The sequence below is a fragment of the Pipistrellus kuhlii genome, unplaced genomic scaffold (genome assembly GCF_014108245.1).
Source record: "Pipistrellus kuhlii isolate mPipKuh1 unplaced genomic scaffold, mPipKuh1.p scaffold_m20_p_31, whole genome shotgun sequence".
Classification (NCBI taxonomy): Eukaryota; Metazoa; Chordata; class Mammalia; order Chiroptera; family Vespertilionidae; genus Pipistrellus; species Pipistrellus kuhlii.
The window spans coordinates 2,841,668-2,862,132 of record NW_023425531.1 but is presented as its reverse complement, the minus strand read 5'-3'; the positions used below and the strand labels follow the sequence as shown (position 1 = coordinate 2,862,132).

Sequence of the window (20,465 nt, the reverse complement as noted above, 5' to 3'; positions counted from 1 at the left end):
CCCGGGCTCGGCCCCTGCCACGCTTTAGCTTTCCGCGGCCGAGGGGGCAGGGCCCGGGAAGTCGCCCGCTCCAGGGGCTCTGCCCTCTAGCGGCCGAGCCGGGCCGCAGCCGAGCAGGGGGCGTGGGCTCGCAGGCTAAGTGGCTGCGCCTTTAAGGGGCGGGGTTGGGCCCAGTGTGGCGGAAGCGGATTGGCCGGGAGGAGTCCCGGAAGTGGTTCTCGGAGAAGCCCACGTGGATGAGTCGGACCCACATGGCGGTGCTCTTGAGGACGCTGCTGCGGCCAGGGAGGCCCCCGGGAGTGTTGGGGCGCTCCCTGGGACGGCGTGAGGCCAGCCTGGGCTCCGGTTCTGGGGCTGCGGTGCGAGTGCGGTTCGCCCCCAGCCCCACAGGTAATCTTAGGCGATGTGACGCTGCAGGCCGAAGCCATCGTCCGGGGCCCGCCCCCAGAACGCTTTCCAGCGAACCTCTTCCGGTGGAGTTAATGCGAGGGCCGCAAGACCCCATTTTGCAGGGCCAGGAGCAGGTCCAGGAGCGGAAATTGTTCGCGTTGCAGGAATTTCGTTGTGTTTATTGGATTGCCCCATCTCTTTCGGTCTCTTCTTTACGTATTCAGTAAATGTGTACCAAGGGCAAACTGCGAGGTTCTGTTCCTCTGCGATACAACGACCATCTAGAAAGTAGGGCCCTTGCTCTGGTGGCCGACAGACGTGTACAAAAATACTGTAATTTTAGGCAGTCACGTGTGCCATGTGGGAAATGAAGCAGGAGAGGTGACGTGTTAGTTTAGGACAAGTAGGATGCTCAAGAACATTTTGTTGAGGTGACATTAAAGCTGATAACCAAATGAAAGGAATGTAGCATGTAGGAGGAATCTTCTGAGCAGAAGAATTGCAGGTACACAGGCCTTGCGGTTAGTGTTGGAGCTAAGCAAGCCAAAGGGAGTTAGGGGCCATTGTACAGCCTATTGGAGATCTCGTCAGGGCCTCCCCACCAGTTCCCAGAACTGAGCTTCCTTTTTTTTAGCCCCTGCTGAGTTAGAGCCCTGTTTCTTGATTAACCCACCAGTTCCCAAAACTCTTTTCTCGAGAGGCTGCTTCTGCCTTCTCCACAATGAGCGTGCCCCTCCTGAATCCCAGGGTCAGTATACAAGGCTACCTTTGTGGCAAGATCCCATCTGCACTTTTGTAAAATCAATATAAGTGGATTACTAGAAAAATGAAAACCTAAAAAGCATACTTTATCTTTAATTAAACAAAATGGTTCTGTCAAAGTGCTGCTCTCAGCATTTTGCTCTCAATTTCTATGCTTCCTCGCAACAGTGAGCAGACCAGCACTGGTTTGGGTGCCAAAGCCTGAGATTGGGTACAAATTTTTGGCTTTGCCACTTCTTCCGAGCTGTGTGACTTAGAGAAATTACTCAGAGGCTCTGAGTTTTATCTGTCAAACAGGCCTAGCAATAGTACCCCACTCATGTGTTTGAAATAATGTAGCTGAGGCATTTAACAAGGTCTGGTACTTATAGAAAGCACTTAATAAAGTAGCCTCTGTTTTAATTTGTTGTTATTAGTGTTTTCTTTGTTGTGATTAGTGTTTGCTGATTTGGAGGAGAAGCCCATATGAGTACAAGCAGATAAAAGGATTATCAAGCATCACAGATCATTACAATAGCTAACTGAAGGGTGTTCTTTGGTCAGCATTTAGGCCTCACTGCAACCCAATAAGGAAGGTTTCTATTTTGTGTTTTTAATTCCTCTCATAGATGAGGAAATGGAGCTCATACACATTAAGTCAAGTGCCCAAGGGTTGCCAGCTAATAAATGGTGAAGCAGAATTTCAATCCAGGTCTGTGTATCTATAAGAGGTTTCACTTTTAACTGCTAGACCGTCTTCTATCTTGGGACCACTGGTTTTATGGTGGCCTTGCAATAATCAGCTGGAGGTCACACATGATCTGTTGACATGAGTCTGCCTGACCCTAAGGGAGCTGTGCTGTCTCCTGAACTTGGAGGTGCAGGTGAGCTCATTGTGCAGACAGGGCGGTGGGCTAAACCTAGGCAGGCAGGTTAAGAGGAAATAACAGCCTGGGAAAATTGTTCATTTTAAGTTGTCAGTCAAGAAGGATGGAAAAGCAAAATCTTAAGAATTTAAACTCAGGTGAAGAGAAATATGGACTCAAACGTTAATTTTGGTTTGAGTGTAAAGCCAGCACTTAATGTAACAATCTCAAGTAGACAAAATTCAAAATGTATAATGAGGATAGTCATGACAGTGCGTATTTTAAATGGGGTATTTTTCCCCAAGCAAATCATTGAATTTGCATAAATTAAATGCATGTGTGGCTTCAGTGACAGTGGCTTCAGTGACTCGGCCTCTGCCTCTCCTCCTTTGGGTGAAACTTGACCTTGAGGCAGATCTCACAGTAGAGTGGTGGATATTTGGAGGTAGTTGGAACATTTTTACAAAATGTTCCCTGGGTCAACAGTTACCTACCTGCTGGGACAGGTATGCCAAATGTGGGTGGTCTGCCTGTTCCAGAAAGAGGGGCTAAATGAGTCGTCACCCCGTCCTCCCTGCGGTCTGACTGTCTAGGTGCTAGCTGGAGAGGTGGGACGGAGGTAGTGGTTTCTTGGTCTTTGATGTTCTTTGAGACATTCTGTTACAAACAGATTGCTTGCCCCTCAACTGAGGCTCGCCAGCACATTCCCTGACTTGTCTGACTGTCCTTTTCTGCCAGGCTTCTTGCACCTGGGTGGCCTCCGCACTGCCTTGTACAACTACCTCTTTGCCAAGAAGCACGGAGGGAGCTTCATTCTGCGGCTGGAGGACACGGACCAGACCCGCCTGGTGCCCGGGGCAGCGGACAATATCGAGGACATGCTGGAGTGGGCAGGTGAGGCTGGCTGGGAAAGGACCTGCAGCCTTCCCACAGTGCCCAGGAGGGAGAACAAGGGATTCCTGGAGAGATGGGGGTGTTTGTGCTGCCTGGGGTGGCAAGTGCCATCTGAAAAGACTTAAGCTCCCTGAGGAAAAGCTCCACGCTGTTTTGATCCTGTTCTTATCCCAGAATCTGAAGTCCTCCTAGGAGCAGGCAGGCATAGGCCCAGTGTAGGCTGGGCCTGGGGAGCTGGACCTGGGTGAGCGGAAGTTCAGCCCTGCACTCCCCAGTGGGGATGCCGGCCCAGCTTGTCAAATCTTCTGCCTTCCGAGAGGAGACACAACCCCAGGGTTCTGTTGTTTTTCAGTGAATATTTCCCACTGTGAAATCTGAGCTCAGGTTTTTGAGGGCTTTGAACCACGTTATATGAGTGAAAGAATGAAAGAAAATGTTATCAGCCTCTGAAGTGGATTTTCTTATGGGAAGTTTGATCCTGAGCACAGCCAAGTTCAGGGAGGACAAGGAGCATGTGATGGTGTTCCTGGGTCAACAGTTGCCTACTTGCTGGGACAGGTATGACTAGCTAAGCTCCCCAAGAAAAAATACCAAGGCTGTTTTGAGATGTGTATTTTATTTTATTTTTATTTATTTATTTATTTTAAATATTTTATTGATTTTGTACAGAGAGGAAGGGAGAGAGATAGAAAGTTAGAAACATCAATGAGAGAGAGTCATTGATCAGCTGCCTCTTGCACACCCCCTACTGGGGATATGCCCGCAACCAAGGTATATGTCCTTGACTGGAATCGAACCCGGGTCCCTTCAGTCCCCAAGCCGACGCTCTATCCATTGAGCCAAACCGGTCTCGGCAGAGATGTGTATTTTAATCTCAGGGTTGCTAAAGGGCAGAAGCCAATTTCATTTCTGTCTTTTGTCGTAGAGGGCTGTACCAGATACTAGGTCGAGATTAGCTGAATAATTCAACAAGGTCACTTACTGTGACCCAGGAAGTGTTCCACCAGTGAGCAGAGACCCTGTGCTCAGTAAGTAGAGGAGACAGGCAAACAGATTAATTCATCCCTGTGATACTGAGTGGTGATGAGTGCTATGGAGAAAGGGCAGCAGGTTAGGGAGCCCGTGGGGAGGGGTGCTCGTTTAGACGTGGTGGTCTTCGCTCTGCAGGTGACGCTAGAGCAGAGACTTGCACAGAGTGAGGGCCAGCCCCAAGGTTACTCAGGGGAAGAGTGTTCAAAGCAGAGCGGATTGCAGATGCGAAGTCCCCACAGAAGCTAAGTCCCCTAGAGGGGCAGCCGAAGGCCACAGCGGCCCAAGCACAGTGAGCAGGCAGAGCAGTGGGGCGTGCGGGCCATGGAGAGAACGCTGGCCGCATGTGGGCTCTGCATGGGCACGCGGGGTGCTGACGAAGAGGACATGGAGCTCTGAAAGGCGACTCGCCCCTGTCGCAGTGCTGGCCAGTGCGTCCAACCCAGGCGTCTCCTCCCGAATTTGTGTGAGCACCGGGTGTGCCGGATTACCCCGAGTTCATCTGAAAGCTTTTTGAGGGCAGAATGGCTATCCTTCAACTCTTGGGTGTCCCTTCTGCCCTCTCCTGGAAGCGTTCACAGTTGAGCATGTCCTCTGTGACCTGGAACCAGACCTTGGGCTGGGGTTTGGCTGATAATAGATCACGTTTCCTCCAAGGTTTATAGTGCAGCTGCAGAGGGCTATGTGCTTTGTGAGCACTGATGCTTTTTAAAAAGTATTTTTTATTGATTTTTAGAAAGAGGGAGAGAGAGAAACGTTGACACTGCTGCCTTCTGCGCACATCCACAGCCCAAGTGCCCTGACTGGGAATCGAACTAGCAACCTTTCAGTGCATGGAATGTCCAGACATCGGCCATACCGCCCAGGGCCCACTGATGCTTTTAGTTCTCAGTCACTCTGCACAGTGAGCTGTCAGCCGCACTTTTCAGAAAAGGGAATGCAAAGAGGCCGTGCCGGGAGTGGAAAGAGCTTGTATTCTGGGCCAGCTCACCTGGGTTTGAATACAGTTGTGCCCCTTCTTCTTGGCCAAGTAACCTAACAAAGTCCCTCTGTGCCTCAGTGTCCTCGTTAATGAATGGGGGTAATAATGACATCTGCCTGGTATGGTGGTTCTGAGGCTTAGTGAAGATCACAGAATAGAAAGACGGCTGGCAGGTTCTAGCACTCTGGTGCTCCCACATCTGGATCCCTTGTCACAGACAAAGCCCAGAGTCCAGTGTGATGGCTGTGCCCTGAACCACACTCTTCCTCCTGAGTCAGCTGGTGCAGGCCTGGGCCGTTTCCCCTCCCCAGGGAAAAGGGGATGGAAGAGGAAGTGCAGTTGGGAGTGTGGACGTGGAGCCAGCACGCCTCCACCTGACTCCTCACCCACCAGGCTGCGTGGCGTGGAGCAAGGAACCTCTGTGCTCGAATTTCCACCTGCGGAAGGGAAACCGTGGTAGTGCTGAACTCGCACGTTGTTGGACTAAAAGTTCTACTCTGTTTGCCAGGCCCTAAAGCCGTGCCTGGGAGCCAGTGTCGCATGCATCTTATTAACTGGTGATCACTCCCTTTCCGTGCTCCAGGTATCCCCCCTGATGAGAGCCCCCATCGGGGAGGCCCCAGGGGGCCCTACCTGCAGTCCCAGCGGCTGGAGCTGTACGCCCAGGCCACGGAAGCTCTGCTGAAAACCGGGGCTGCTTACCCCTGCTTCTGCTCTGCACAGCGGCTGGAGCTGCTGAAGAAGGAGGCCCTGAGGAGCCACCAGACGCCCCGGTGAGAGCCCAGCCTGCCAGGCTGCCACCCAAAGTCGGGCATGTTAGCTGTTGCTGCAGAACAAATTACCCCCAAACTTTTACGGTCTCACAGTTTCTATGGGTCAGGACGCTGGGCACTGCTCACCTGGACCTTTAGCTCAGGGTTGCTCCCAAGGCTCAGCTCGCAGACCACCGGGCGTCCTGGCTGTTGCCTGGACACGTCTGCTCTTTGCCGCGTGGGCCTCTCCATAGGGCAGCTCACAGCATAGCAGCGGGCTTTCCTCAGAGAGACCAGGGAGAAGCAGGAGAGCGAGGCAGACGCCAGAGTCTTTCGAGGAAGTGACAGCTCATCGCTTTGGTTCTACCCTGTGCATTAGGCGGAAGTCACCAGGTCCAGCCCATGCTCACAGGAAGGGGACGGCACAAGGACAGAGACCAGCAGGTGGGGCTATAAGGGGCAGGGTTTGAGCTGCCAGCCGCCTTCGGTCCTGGGGAGTAACAAATCAAGTAGTTTTAGTTACTTTTTATTTTGACAAAGTAGGATTTTCTCATGTTCAGGAAAATACACAAACAAAGCTCTCTCCCAACGCTGACTCTACCTACTCAGTCCTCTCCAGAGACAGCTGGTGGTAGAATTTGCTCGTGTCTCCTGCAGAGACATTCAGTACATACACTGATACATGCCTGTTATTTCTCTTTCCCCCTTCAAATGGTAGCACACAGTGAGGACTGCGCAACTTCTTGTCTTAAGAGTCAGTCTGTATCTGGCCACAGGTTTTTTTGTTTTGTAAATTTTTGTTTGTTTTTTTAGTTCACAGATTTTTTTGTTTGTTTTTAATATATTTTATTGATTTTTTTTTATATATAGAGAGAAGGACAGAGAGTCAGAAACATCGATGAGAGAGAAACATTGATCAGCTGCCTCCTGCACACCTCCCACTGGAGATGTGCCCGCAACCAAGGCACATGCCCCTCACGGGAATCGAACCTGGGACCCTTCAGTCCGAAGGCCAATGCCCTATCCACTGAGCCAAACCAGTCAGGGCCAGTTTTTTTTTTTTTTATGCTTACATGGTATTCCATTGTATGGATATACCATAATTTACTTAATCAATTCCTTAATAATGAACCTTTATGTCATTTCTAGTATTTGTTATAAAAAAAGAGAGCTATGCCCTAGCCAAGTTGGTTGCATACACCAAAAGGTTGTCTGTTCAATTCCTGATCAGGGTACATACCTAGGTTGTGGGTTCAATTCCAGTCTGGACATATGTGGAAGGCAATCAATCAATGTTTCTCTCTTATATTGATGGGGTTTTTTCTCTCCCTCTCTCCCTCTCTCTCTACTTCTCTCTCTCTGAAAATCAATAAGAATATATCCTTGAGTGAGGATTAAGAAAAAGAGCTGTGCCTGGCCAGTGTGGTTCAATGGTTGATCATCAACCTGTGAACCAGGAGGTCATAGCAAGATTCCCAATCAGGGCATATGCCTGGGTTGTGGGCTCAATCCCCAGTGTGGGGCATGCAGGAGGCAGCTGATCAATGATTCTTGCTCATCATTGATGTTTCTCTTTCTCCCTCTCCTCTCTGAAATCAATAAAAACATGTGTGCGTGTTTTTGAAGAGGAAGCTGTGATAAATGATGTGACAGGCATCATTTGCACACATGCGGTGTGTTTTTAGAGACCTTCCAGGAAGTGCTGCCTGGTGGCCCTGCACTAGCTGCACTCCATCAGCGGTGGCTTCATGACTTAGTTCCAGTTTCAGCAGGGTGTTTGCACAAGGGCTCGGATGTTTGGATAAGTGCACGACATCCCTTGCAGCACTGCTTCTTCACTGTAAACACTGGACTTACCCAGCGACAGAAGGGGGCTTTCTTTTACCAAGATCCATGTGGTCTTCAGAGACATAGATCATCAGTGTTGTTAGCAGCTATGCTGCTCTACCTCCCAACAGGTATGACAATCGGTGCCGGAACCTGAGCCAGAAGCAGGTAGCTGAGAAGTTGGCCAAGGACCCCCGGCCTGCTATCCGCTTTCGCCTGCAGGAGGAGGCACCAGCCTTCGAGGACTTGGTGTACGGCTGGAATCGGCATGAAGTAGCCAGTGTGGAGGGGGACCCGGTCATCCTGAAGAGCGATGGCTTCCCCACATACCACCTGGCCTGCGTGGTGGATGACCACCACATGGGCATCAGCCATGTGCTGCGTGGCTCGGAGTGGCTGGTCTCCACTTCCAAGCACCTGCTGCTCTACCAGGCCCTGGGCTTGCCGCCACCTCACTTTGCCCACCTGCCCCTGCTCCTCAACAGGGACGGCAGTAAGCTGTCCAAGAGGCAAGGGGACATTTTCCTGGAGAGTTTTGCTGCTGCCGGCTTCCTGCCAGATGCCTTGCTCGACATCATCACTAACTGCGGCTCCGGGTTCGCAGGTATCCACTCACCCGAGAGCTCCCGGGGGGGCCACAGCAGTGAGGCGCCAGGGCTTGGGTGCAGGACCATAGTTCATTCAAAGCTAAGCCTTTGTCCTTGCCTCAGACTTAGAGCCCAAATCTTAAAGAAGCACCAAATAGGATAGGATGACCTCTGTGGGGGAGATTTCTGAAAATAGTCTGCTTATTGTTTATTTTGCCCTAGTTTAATCCTTAAAATATCTTTAGGAGGTATGATCTGCACTGATTATAAGAGAATTGGGAGGTTAGGGAATATGCCAGGGTCCCAGCTAATAGAGGACGTGACAGGTTATTTTCAGCTGAAGCCCCCACAATGCCCAGTGGGACAGCATTGCTCTGGAGAAGCAGCCCCGCACAGCCGCTCTCAACTTGGGCTGCTCTTGGACTCACCCGGAAGCTCAGAGCACTGGTGCTGGACCCCACCCGGACCAGCGGGGTCAGGGTCTCAGGATGGCCAGACAGTGGGTACCGTCCCTGCAACTCATGTCTCTGAGGGCAGTGAGTGTGGTCAAACCATTTTTTTCCTTAATGACAAGCCTTTCTGCAAGTGAAAGTTCAGTTTGACCTTTGATGTAACAATAGCTAGAGATTAAATCCTTTGGTGAAAATGGGAAAGGGAGCCGGTGCTCGCTCAGCCTCCCTTGGAGCTGGATGTCGAGGAGGGAGTTGAGTGCTGGGCTTCCCTCACTTGCAGAGAACCAGATGGGCAGGACCTTGCCAGAGCTGATAGCCCAGTTTGACCTGACCCGGATCACCTGCCACTCAGCCCTGCTAGACCTGGAGAAGCTCCCAGAATTCAACAGGTGAGTGGGGAACTAGAGAGCCCTGGTGGAAAGGGGCTTTCTTGCTGATGATGGGTCCTCACAGAGGGTCCTGTGGGCTCCAGAGTCACACACCTGATTCTGACTATGAGCTCGTGTTTAGTGCTGTGGGAACAGTCACCTCACCTCTTCAGGCCTCTGTTTCCTCTTCTCTATAACAGAGCTATTAAGAGTTCCCACCCTGTGCAATTGTTTTAAGAGTTGAATTGTTGGGGGGGGGGGGCACTGGAGGGGAGCAATGGGAGGATAAGGACACATTTCTAATTCCTTAATAGAGGTGGGGAGAGGGAAGGAAAAAAAGAGTTGAGTTAAATTCAACATTGCATCAAAGTATCTGCGCAGCCCCCAGCATGTAGAAAGTGCCTGACCAATGGTAGGTATTCTTTTATTGTTACCACTAGAGGCCCAAAAAATGAAATTCATGCACGGGCAGGGAGGGGGTTGTCCCTCAACCCAGCCTGCACCCTCTCCAATCTGGGACCCCTTGAGGGATGTCCAACTGCCTGTTTAGGCCTGATCCCACCGGGATCCAGGACTGCTGGGTCCCAACTGCTTGCCTGCCTTCCTGATTGCCCCTAACCGCTTCTGCCTACCAGCCTGATCACCCCTAACCACTCCCCTGCCAGACTGATTGATGTCTAACTGCTCCCCTGTCAGCCTGTTTGCCCCCAACTTCCTTCCCCTGCTGGCCTGGTCACCCCTAACTGCCCTCCCCTGCAGGGTTGATCGTCTTCAACTGTCCTCCTTTGCAGGCCTGGTCCCTCCCAACTGTCCTCCGTTGCTGGCCATCTTGTGTCCACATAAGGGCAGGATCTTTGACCACAAAGGGGCAGCCATATTGTGTGTTGGAGTGGTGGTCAATCTGCATATTATTCTTTTATTAGATATGATAGAGACCTGATGCACGGGTGGGGGGCAAGCTGGTTTGCCCTGAAGGGTGTCCCGGATCAGGGTGGGGGTTCCCTTGGGGCGTGGGGCGGCCTGGGCGAGGGGCCTGTGGTGGTTTGCAGCCTGGCCACGCCCCCCGGCGACCCAAGTGGAGGCCTGGTATCTGGGACATATTTACTTTCTACAATTGAAACTTTGTAGCCTGGAGCGGAACCAAGCCTTCTGCTCAGGGGTGGCAGCCATTTCTGTTTGGATTTGTTTACCTTATATAATTAAACTTTGTAGCCTTGAGTGGAGGCTTAGGCCGGCAAGGACAGGTGGAAAGCTTGACTTCCTCCATTGCCGAGGAAATGCCTCTTTCCTGTTCTGTGGCTGTAGCCATCTTGGTTGGATTAATTTGCATACTCACTCTGATTGGCTGGTGGGTGTGATTTGTGGAGCTGAGTGATAGTTAATTTGCATATTACTCTTTTATTAGGTAGGATTATTTCTGTGTACCCCTCATATAGGTTCTGTTGACTGCCAAAGCCTTCAGTTTAGAACATCTCCCTTCCCCCTGACCCCCCAACCTCCTGGCCAACACTGAGGAGCACTGTCTCATGTCACCCGCCAACACTGAGGAGCACTGTCTCATGTCACCCGCCAACACTGAGGAGCACTGTCTCATGTCACCCGCCAACACTGAGGAGCACTGTCTCATGTCACCCGCCAACACTGAGGAGCACTGTCTCATGTCACCCGCCAACACTGAGGAGCACTGTCTCATGTCACCCGCCAACACTGAGGAGCACTGTCTCATGTCACCCGCCAACACTGAGGAGCACTGTCTCATGTCACCCGCCAACACTGAGGAGCACTGTCTCATGTCACCCGCCAACACTGAGGAGCACTGTCTCATGTCACCCGCCAACACTGAGGAGCACTGTCTCATGTCACCCGCCAACACTGTGTCAAGAGTGCTACACTAAAAAATCTTCAACACAGTTACCCTTCCCATCACTGCTGACATGTCCCAGTCTAAGGGCCTGGGTGGCACACAGCAGGAAGATTGCAGCGAATCCTTGCCACCTTCCCTGGCGCACTGAGGGATTGGCTCTCCTTGGGCCCTCATTGTATGAGTGCCCAAGACTGCAAACCAGAAATCTCTGTTAACTGGGCAGCCTCTACTCTGCTCAAGCCAACTGAAGCAGGGCGCACAGGGATGTCGGAAATCTTTTCTTCTATTGAATGATGGATTTTTTTCTTTTTAGAGGGGGAGAGAGAGAAACGTCAATTTGTTTTGCCACTTATTTATGCATTCTTTGGTTGATTCTTTTATGTGCCTGACCAGAGATTGAACCTGAAACCTTGGCTGGCATATTGGGATGAAGCTATAACCAACTGAACAACCCAGCCAAGGCGAGAAATATCTTTTTTTAAAAAAATATATTTTATTGATTTTTTTACAGAGAGGAAAAGGGAGGGACAGAGAGTTAGAAACATCAATGAGAGAGAACCATCGATCAGCTGCTTCTTGCACACCCCCTACTGGGGATGTGCCCGCAACCAAGGTACATGCCCTTGACTGGAATTGAACCCAGGACCTTTCAGTCCACAGGCTGACACTCTATCCACTGAGCCAAACCGGTTTCAGCTATGAGAAATATCTTATTTTTGTGTGATTTCTTTCTAATTTTAAATTGTTAGATATGATATTTTTACTAGAGGTCCAGCACACAAATTTGTGCATGGGTGGGGTATCTCGGCCTGGCTGGCAATCAGGACCAATCAGGTCCCATCTACCCAGTCCCAATCAAGCTGATCTGGCCAGCCAGCCAGGGGTAGGATATGCAGGAGATTGGCTGTGGAAGCGCACTGACCACCAGGGGGCAGCTCCAGCATTGAACATCTGCCGCCTGGTGGTCAGTGAGCTTTATAGCTACTGGTCCTTGGTCACAGATTGTTGTTAATCCTCACCTGAGGATATTTTTCCTTTGTTTTTTGTTTTGTTTTTTTTGTTTTTGTTCTTGTTTTAGAATGGAAAGTGGGAGGGATGGGGAGAGAGAGAGAGAGAAAGACACATTGATTGATTGCCTCCCAGGCGTGCCCTGACCAGGGCTGGAGATCATGCCTGCAACCAAGGTATGTGCCCTTGGCCAGAATCAAACCCAGGACCCTTCAGTCCGCAGGCCAGACTGGCCAGGGCATGTTAGCTACTATTTTAGAAGCAGCATGTCTCCATGTTGTTTGGGCCCCCAAACTACCTGTTTCAGACCCGGCCAGGTCCCTTGCCTGCTGTAAGTGTGGAGAACTCCTTTGGCTTTCCTCCAGGCTGCACCTTCGTCGGCTGGTGAGCGATGAGACCCAGAGGCGCCAGCTGGTGGGGAAGCTGCAGCTGCTCGTGGAGGAGGCATTTGGGAGCCAGCTGCCAGACAGGGCTGTCCTGGACCCAGCCAATGTGGAGAGGATCCTCCTGCTGAGACAGGTGGGGCTGGGAGCTCCGGGAGACTGAGGGCGTGGAGGCCCCCCACTCCTCCTTCCAGCCTGTCAGCCCTGTCCCCAGCGCACTGAATGGCTGCCTCTTTCTCCAGGGTCACATTTGCCGCTTGCAGGATTTGGTCTCCCCGGCACACTCCTTCCTGTGGACTCACCCTGCTGTGGGTCGAACGCAGCTGGATGCCATCTCAGAGCAGGTGGATGTGATTGCCAAGCGCGTGCTGAGGTGAGTTCCCGCAGGCCAAGCTCAAGGCTCTGTACCCTCTTCCCCCTCCCCGCTTGGTCCCCTTCACCCCAGGGCTGGGCGTTAGGGCTCGCAGCACAGCCCGTGGCCAGCGAGAGGTTTGGGGGCGCTAATCGCTCACCAACGCTCTTGGTAGGAGGGGAGCCCAGAGGAGCCCAGGCTCTCCCGGAAGAGATGATGCATTCAGGTTCCGGGTTGGACCCACTGGGTTCCGTTCTGCTCCACCTGTTACTCACCCAGGTAGCTCACCTGCCCAGATGGCCTCACTTTGGCCACGTTACTGCACCTGTGTGAGCATCGTTTCCTCAGCTGAAAGGTTGCTTACTGTAACAGTACCAGAACACTTCCGGTGACGAGAGCAGACAACAGCCATGGTGGAGGAGGGCTGGTCTGTGTAATTGCATGGTCAGACAAGGGCTGATTTGAAGCTAATGTGTGGCCCAAAAATATATCACCACGGCCCAGTTTCTCTGTCCTTTATTCTGCCCACACCCCTCCATGCTGGCTGCTCCGGTAGAGGGAGAACAGGTTTCTCTCCGCTATGTGTGTACTTCTCCTTACCTCACAGTCCAGGGCGGACAGCTTTCCTCCTTGTCTCCAGGGTCCCACCATCCCTAGAGTTTGTTCTTGTCCCTGTGGTCCATGGTGGCTCATGGACCATCGAGAATTCAGCCAGAGGAGAAAGAAGGAAAAGAGGAGGCAGACAGGACATTTCTCTCCCTAAGGACTTGACTTAAAAACTGTCCCGCTAGCTGGAACTCTTGTCTTAGGGCCACACCAGGCCTAAGGAAGCCTAGAAAATGTACTTTTTTTACTTGTCAGCCATGTACCCAGCTAAAAGTTTTGTTAATTATATAAAAGCGAAAAAAGTAACTTGTCTAAAATGATACAGCTAGCCCAGCCGGGGTGCTCAGTGGTTAGAGTCGGTGTGCACACCAAGGGCCCTGGGCTCGATTCCCAGGGAAGGGCAGGTACTTGGTTGCAGGTTCTCTGGCCCTGATTGATTGTGTTCAGGAGACAGCTAGTCAATGAGTCTCTCTCACATCAATGTTTCTCTCTGTCTCTCTTCCTCTTCCCCCTCCCACTCTCTGAAAAAATCAATGAAAAAATATCCTCAAGTGAGTATTAACAACAACAAAAAAGAATACAAGCATGTGACAAGAAATATAAATGTATGTCCCTGGCCAGGTAGCTCAATTGGTTGGATCATCGTCCCAGTGCCCCAAGGTTGAGGGTTCCATCCCTGGTCAGTGCACATGTAGGAATCAACCAATGAATACAGAAATAAGTGGAACAATTAAATCAATCAATCAATCTCTCTCACATCAATAAATTTTTTTAAAATTTAAAAAACATACAAATGGTACAAGAGGGTTTATAGCAAAACTAAGTCTTCCCTCCCTCCTCTAGCCCTTGACAGAAAGGCAGCCACACTTAGTAGTTTCCTTTGTGAATTGTTTATATTCAAGGATATGTATATACAACTTTAGTCCTATAATTTTTTAATTTTGAAATTTAATATTTTGGTTATTAATACATTCAAACCTCTTAAGCCTGGATTTAAAACCTAGAAATTATAAGAAGGTATATATTCAGGGAGTCCTATTTTTAATCCTTGTCCCCTATTAGCCCATTTCCAAAACCCTCTGTATTGTTACGACTGCTCTTAATTATGTCTGTAAATAATCCTTCTGCCGAATCGTTTTGGCTCAGTGGATAGATCGTCGGCCTGTGGACTGAAAGGTCCCATGTTTGATTCCGGTCAAGGGCATTTACCTTGGTTGCGGGCACATCCCCAGTAGGGGGTGTGCAAGAGGCAGCTGATCGATGGTTCTCTCTCATCGATGTTTCTAACTCTCTGTCCCTCTCTCTTCCTCTCTGTAAAAAATCAATAAAATGTATTTAATAAATAAATAATCCTTATCTTCCCTTTTTTTTTTTACACAAAAGGTACAATACAAGAACACCATTCTATGCCTTTTTTTCCTTTTACTTAATATATATTTTGATCTGCCCAGTACTTGGAGGGCATCCTCATTCTTTCCTGCAGCTAGCTACACCTAGCCCATTCCTATACCACTTTGCCACAATTTATTTAACACCCCCTCCTGTTGGACATTTGATTGCTTCCAGATTTTGCTGTTAAAACAATTCACAGTGATCTTACCTAGACACCATTAACATGTTCGTAAGGATAACGCCAAGATAAAGTTCCCAAAAGAGCTATTATTAGTAATAATGCTTTCTTTATTTGGGGCATTCCACTCTAGGGGCTGTTGGTTGTTATTCACTGGAAGTAATGTCATAACTGCCCATCCTGCCTCAGGCACTGTTTGTAGAGGCGCTCCCCTTGAGGCAGGAAAGCTGATACACAAATGACCAGAAGCTGCCAGATCTCTCAAAGTCCTCCTGTGCTCACGCCAAGCTGCAAGCCCGCTCTCCCGTGCCCTGAGCTGCCGTTGCGGGCTGCCCAGGACCTGTCCCTTTCACCTGCTCCTTGGCAGCTTGCTCCCTGCAATGACATGAGGAGGGTGTCTATTTCCCCCACATTTTATATTTTCGATATTTTGTCTCCATTTTGTAAATAACAATCACGTAACCCAGCCTATGCTGCGATAAGAATGATTACTCTGTCTCCAGTTGGAACTCAGTCGCTCAGGTTCTGGAGTTAGTAGATCTGTCTGTGCTGAAAGGCTATTTGTTCAGGTCACTTATGAGCCCGTACCCTGCGCCAGCAGCACTGCACATGGAGCAACCTCTGGGACAGAGCTGTCCGGACCCCAGGTGAGCAGGTGGTGTCAGAGTGGGCATCGTGGACCATCTGCCTCAGTCTCTGCTCAGTGGGGGACAGACTCCCCACCCTGCCTCCGTCTCTTGCTCTAACTTCAAAGCAGGGCTGGGGTGAGGTTTTTGCAAGGCTACCTCTAACAATAGGGAATTCCTCTTGAACTCAAACACAGTTTTGGGAGCAGATCTCAGCTGGACTGCCAGGAGAGGGCAGTGATTGCCGGCTCCTGGAGCTTAGGTCCTTACATGCTTCCATCTGAGGGCAGAGGATGGTTGTGGCAGGGCCCTCGCTGGGGCTGCAGTCCCCTGATTGCTTCCTTTCTGCTCTTCTATGTTACATCCAACAGTCTCCCTGTCCCCAGTCTTGAAGCTGTTTCAGATCATTTCCTAGAAGGCTCCATACTTCCAGCCTCCATCTAACCCTGTCCTGAGTTTCTTTAGATACTTTTGCAAAGCCTCAGAGCTCTTGGGTGTAATAATATTGGCTAATAACTAGCTTTTTATTGAAATACCGGAGGCCTGGTGCATGGATTCGTCTCATGCTCTAAGTGACAGGACAACCAGTAGCTATGATGTGCACTGACCACCAGAGTCTCGCAATCTGGGACCCCTTGGGGGATGTTGGACTGCTGGCTTCAGCCCAGTCCCTGCAGGCCAGGCCAAGAGACCCCACCGGTTCAGGAATCCATGGACCAGGCCTCTAGTATGCATATAAGATCTTTGGTTAATCTCTTCCTGCCCTCTCCCTGCCTCTCTGAGATCCATCAATTTGTTCCATGTTTCCATGCCTGTGCGTTGAATGTCTGCCCCTGGTGGTAAGTGCACATAACAGCTCCCGGTCAAACAGTCATTTACACTTTTATACATTACTACTGGTAGAGGCCTGATGCACAAAAATTTTTTAAAAATATATTTTATTGATTTTTTACAGAGAGGAAGGGAGAGGGATAGAGAGTTAGAAACATCGATTAGCTGCCTCCTGGGGATGTGCCCACAACCAAGCTATATGCCCCTGACTGGAATCGAACACGGGACCTTTCAGTCCGCAGGCTGACACTCTATTCATTGAGCCGAACCGGTTTTGGCACAAAATTCATGCATGGGTAGGGTGCCTAAGCCTGGCCAGTGATCAGGGCCAATCTGTGGGGTGACCAGTGGGGCGATCTTGGGGCGGGGGCGAAATAGTGATGGCACCCACCTTGGCCAGCCTGGTGCCACCTGCTCACTAGCCCCATCCTTCACCGTGGGGTTATTGGGGAATCCCCACTGGCACCCGCCTTGGCTGGCCTGGGGCCTGCGGGGGGAAGCTCCTGGGTTGAGCCCCTGGTGGTCAGTGAATGTCATGGTGACTGGTTGTTCCACCAGTCATTCCGCCGTTCAGTTGATTTGCATGTTAGGCTTTTATTATATAGGGTAGATGAGACCTAATACTTTTGAGTACTTACTACTGTCAAGCACTGTGCTTAGTGCTTTGCTTGTTTTACTGTAGGCTCAGCATACATAGTTCTGTGAGGTGCAGACCCTCAGGTGGGAAAACGAGGCATAGAGATGACCTGCAGAGAGGCAGTTGTTAGTTAATCCTCTGGGTGTGGTACCCTCTCCGTGTGCCTATGTTATGCCCTCATGCTGGGATTCTCTGCTATGCGGTGCCCTGGTGGGTTTCTCTTCCTCAGCTTGGGTGGGTCGGATGTGGTAGGTCCTCCCTCCCCCCTCTCCCCAGGCTGGCCTGAACATTGACTGTGTGTGCCCTTTATATTGTCGCTGATTGATAGTCTTCCGAAGTTCTTCCTCCTGCTCTCTTGCATTGGCCCCTGCGGGCCCCTCATAGACTGGCCCACTTCTAGGCTTTTAGAAGGACCTGGCACCAGCTTATCTCAGGACGTGCTGAATGCAGAACTGAAGAAGCTGCCCGAAGGCCTGCCTGGCACCAAGTACAGTCACGTGATGAAACTCCTCCGAGTGGCCCTCAGTGGACAGCCGGTGAGGCGGGCAGATGGGCTGGACTGTTCTGGGAAGCCCTCACTACCCAGTCAGCTAACATTCACCAGCAGCACTGAGCTCATCTTTCATACAACGATGAGCACTCCCCTCACCCACTCACTCACCAGACAGCACCTATTGAGTGCCTCCTGTGCAAGTGCTACGCTAGGTACAGAGGACACAGTAGTAAATCAAACACGCACACTCCCTTCCGCCATCCTTCGTGGGCTGGCTGTTGATTAGAGGTCACAGACATGTCAATAGAGGAAGAAGAGGCTCCGGGGATGCAGCCTCGGCCTCAGAAATGAAAGACAGTGCAATGCAAACTGCCCTGGGGTACAGGCAGCGGTGTTGGGGTTGGCTGGGGTATGACTTCCGCAGACCGAGGCTGGGCATGGTCTCTGAGGCAGCCTAAGATCATGGGCGATGCTTTCTCTTTGTTCTCAGCAAGGACCGCCTGTAGCTGAGATGATGGTGTCCTTGGGACCAAAGGAAGTGCGGGAACGAATACAGAAGGTGCTTTCCAGCTGACGGGAGAGGTGCCAGGCGGCGGAGGTGGCCTAGGAACCTGTGCGTGTGGAGACTGCCTTCGGAGGGAGGAGGGGTCCCGGGGCCCCCGGGAACTTGTAGCAGGAACCAGAGTCTGTGCGCACACAGTGTACACGTGGCTCCATGCAGCCCATCCTCGCCCGCTGGCTGGGAAGCCCAGCATCTCACCTCCCTGCATCTACAGAGGACGGCTCACGTCTGGTTCCCATGCAGCAGTACATGGCGGAGGTTTCCAGCTGGTTCCTGCACTGTCCAGAGGGCTCGTGTGTAGGCCGCCTTAGCTGCATAACAAATGCCACAGAGCTGGGGGCTTGAGCAACGAGTCATTTCCTCACTGCCCAGGAGAGTGGAAGTCTACAGGGAAGGTGTTGGCGGGTTTCTTTTATTCTTGGCTTGCTGATGGCTGCTTTCTGCTGTTCCTATGTCGTTGTCCTGAGGTGCCCTTGGTGCCTCTGGGTGCCCAAATGTCTTAGGACACCAGGCAGATGGGATTAGCACCCACCCGAATGGCCCAGCTGCACATACAGTTAACATTCGGAGGTCTCAGCCTTAGGCCTTAGGACCTTGGAGGGGACACAGTTCAGTGCATGTCAGCGTGGCAGCAGCCTGGACTCGGTTCTCGGCCCAGTTTGGACTCAGAGTGGCAGGGCTGAGCTGAAAGTCACTTTCTCGGGGCTCATCACGGGACAAGACTCATCTGTCAGGGTGGGCTGGGGAGGAGCACTTGTGGCTTACACTTTTTTCGTCCTGGACTTGGGGCAGCCTGCCTCCCTTCCCTAAAGACTGTCTGCTGCTTTCCCAGTTCTTCAGACATCGTCCTTGAACTCAGGCCTTTGCCCTGCCTAATAAGCATCTTTTTTTATTTTTTAATATATTTTTTAAATTGATTTTTAAAGACGGGAAGGGAGAGGGATAGAGAATTAGAAACATCAAAGAGAGAGAAACATCGGTCAGCTGCCTTGCACACACCTTACTGGGGATGTGCCTGCAACCAAGGTACACGCCCCTGACCAGAATCGAACCTGGGACCTTTCAGTCTGCAGGCTGACGCTCTATCCACTGAGCCAAACCGGTTCCGGCTAATCTGCATCATTTATTCATATCTACCTCCTCTTCATAACCATTATGGTCTGAAATGAGATGTTCTTGGGGTGAAGAGAAATAGCTAACGTAAAGGGAAGGCAGTGGCTGGGTACAGAGACCCACAGGCCTTCTCGGTGTCCCGGTGCCGGCCAGCCTCAGAGGCCCCAGTCATTGCTTCCTCCTGGCGTTCACCCGAATAGGGCTGAGTTGAGATGCATCATGGCTTCCTCCTTGTCCTCTTGGATCCCTTACTCTGCGGGAAACCACTTCCCTGGAAGACAAGCAGCCCTGTGGAGAGGCTCATGAGGCAAGAACCGAGGCCTTGCCGGCAGCCAAGTTCGTGCCATCTCGGAAGTCAGTCTTCCAGCCCCAGCCCTGCCTTCAGGTGACCACATTCTGACCGACTGCAGCCTTCATGCAAGAGCCTTAGCCACAACCACGAGGCAAGGCTGCTCTCAAGTGTCAGACACACACAAGTGGCAGGTAACCGGCGTTCATTGTCTGCAGCCACTAGGTTTTGCCCTGCCGGCTGGCTCGGTTGGTCAGAGCACCATCCCGATGCACCAAGGTTGCAGGTTCAGTCTCTGGCCAGGACATGCAGGAAGCAACAGTGGGTGCGTGGGTGGAGTAACACATTGGTGTTTTTCTCCCTCTCCCTCTGAAATAAGTCAGTAATAAAGCTACTGGGTTTAAGGATAACTTGTTGCCCAGCAAGTGTTCGCTCTTCCCCTCTCCTTGTCCACGGGAGAAGGGAAAGGGGATAAAGAATTCAGTGAGCCTGGCTGGTGTGGCTAAGCATCAGCCTAAGAACCAGGAGGTCACAGCTCATTCCTGGTCAGGGCACATGCCTGGGCTGCTGGGCTGCGGGCTCCATTCTTGGTAGGGGTCGCAGCCAAACTGATTCTCTCATCGATGTTTCTGTCTCTCCCTCTCCCTCTCCGAAATCAACAAAAATACGTTTTTAAAAAACAGTTTTGTTGAGCTTCACAGCTCGTCGTCTTGAAAAGTAGATCATAAAGTTCTGTGCAAGCACTGGACACCCGCTGTGCCTGACGAGGTTTACTGGAGATTACGTCTATGGGGTCTCGGCTGTGGGAGAGGCACGGTGTCTGGGAAAGCCAGAGGCCCGGCTGGCTGTGAGGAGCAGGCGCCACGCCAGGCTTGCTGCAGTGGGGGCACGGGGACTGCAATGCTCTATGGTTTGTTTCCCTGTCTGCGTTTCCGTCAGTTTTGGGTGGTGCGGCGGAGATGCGGGTGCCAGGAGGAGAGTTGCTGTTCTCAGCTGGGAGAGGTGTCCCTGGGGGGTGCTGTGCACTAAAGGAAACGCGTTTTTCCAAAAGGGACACGGGGACAAAATAGTGATTTGTGCACTTGCCTGAGGTGCAGCCGTGTCAGGTTTCAGAATTTGCTGAAATGCTTTAGTCCATTATTTTATTCCATCTTCACAATCCCATGAGAGAGCCATTGTAATTCCTGTAATACAGTGTTTCCCAAACTTCTCTCATGATGAAGATCACCTGGTGGAGTTGTTA

At 51.2% G+C, this 20,465-nt stretch overlaps 1 protein-coding gene across 6 annotated transcripts; it reads left to right on the top strand.

Annotated features, from left to right (window-relative positions):
• The first annotated feature begins 84 nt into the window (after window positions 1-84).
• Window positions 85-18,727, top strand: EARS2 (glutamyl-tRNA synthetase 2, mitochondrial). Of its 6 annotated transcripts, none has more exons than XR_006739513.1 (10): window positions 85-390; window positions 2,736-2,891; window positions 5,486-5,675; window positions 7,613-8,085; window positions 8,801-8,909; window positions 12,126-12,279; window positions 12,407-12,516; window positions 17,166-17,301; window positions 17,434-17,615; window positions 17,749-18,727. XR_006739513.1 is itself a non-coding variant. In XM_036460254.2 (10 exons), the coding sequence occupies exons 1-9, from the start codon at window positions 237-239 to the stop codon at window positions 17,542-17,544; spliced, it is 1,614 nt and encodes a 537-aa protein (XP_036316147.1). In that variant the 5' UTR covers window positions 85-236; the 3' UTR covers window positions 17,545-17,546; window positions 17,749-18,727. The 6 variants fall into 6 exon arrangements, 4 of the variants coding, with proteins under 4 accessions (XP_036316147.1, XP_036316148.1, XP_036316149.1 ...); XR_004991903.2 differs by having other exon boundaries at window positions 12,386-12,516; XM_036460254.2 differs by having other exon boundaries at window positions 12,386-12,516; window positions 17,434-17,546.
• Window positions 18,728-20,465: the final 1,738 nt, after the last annotated feature.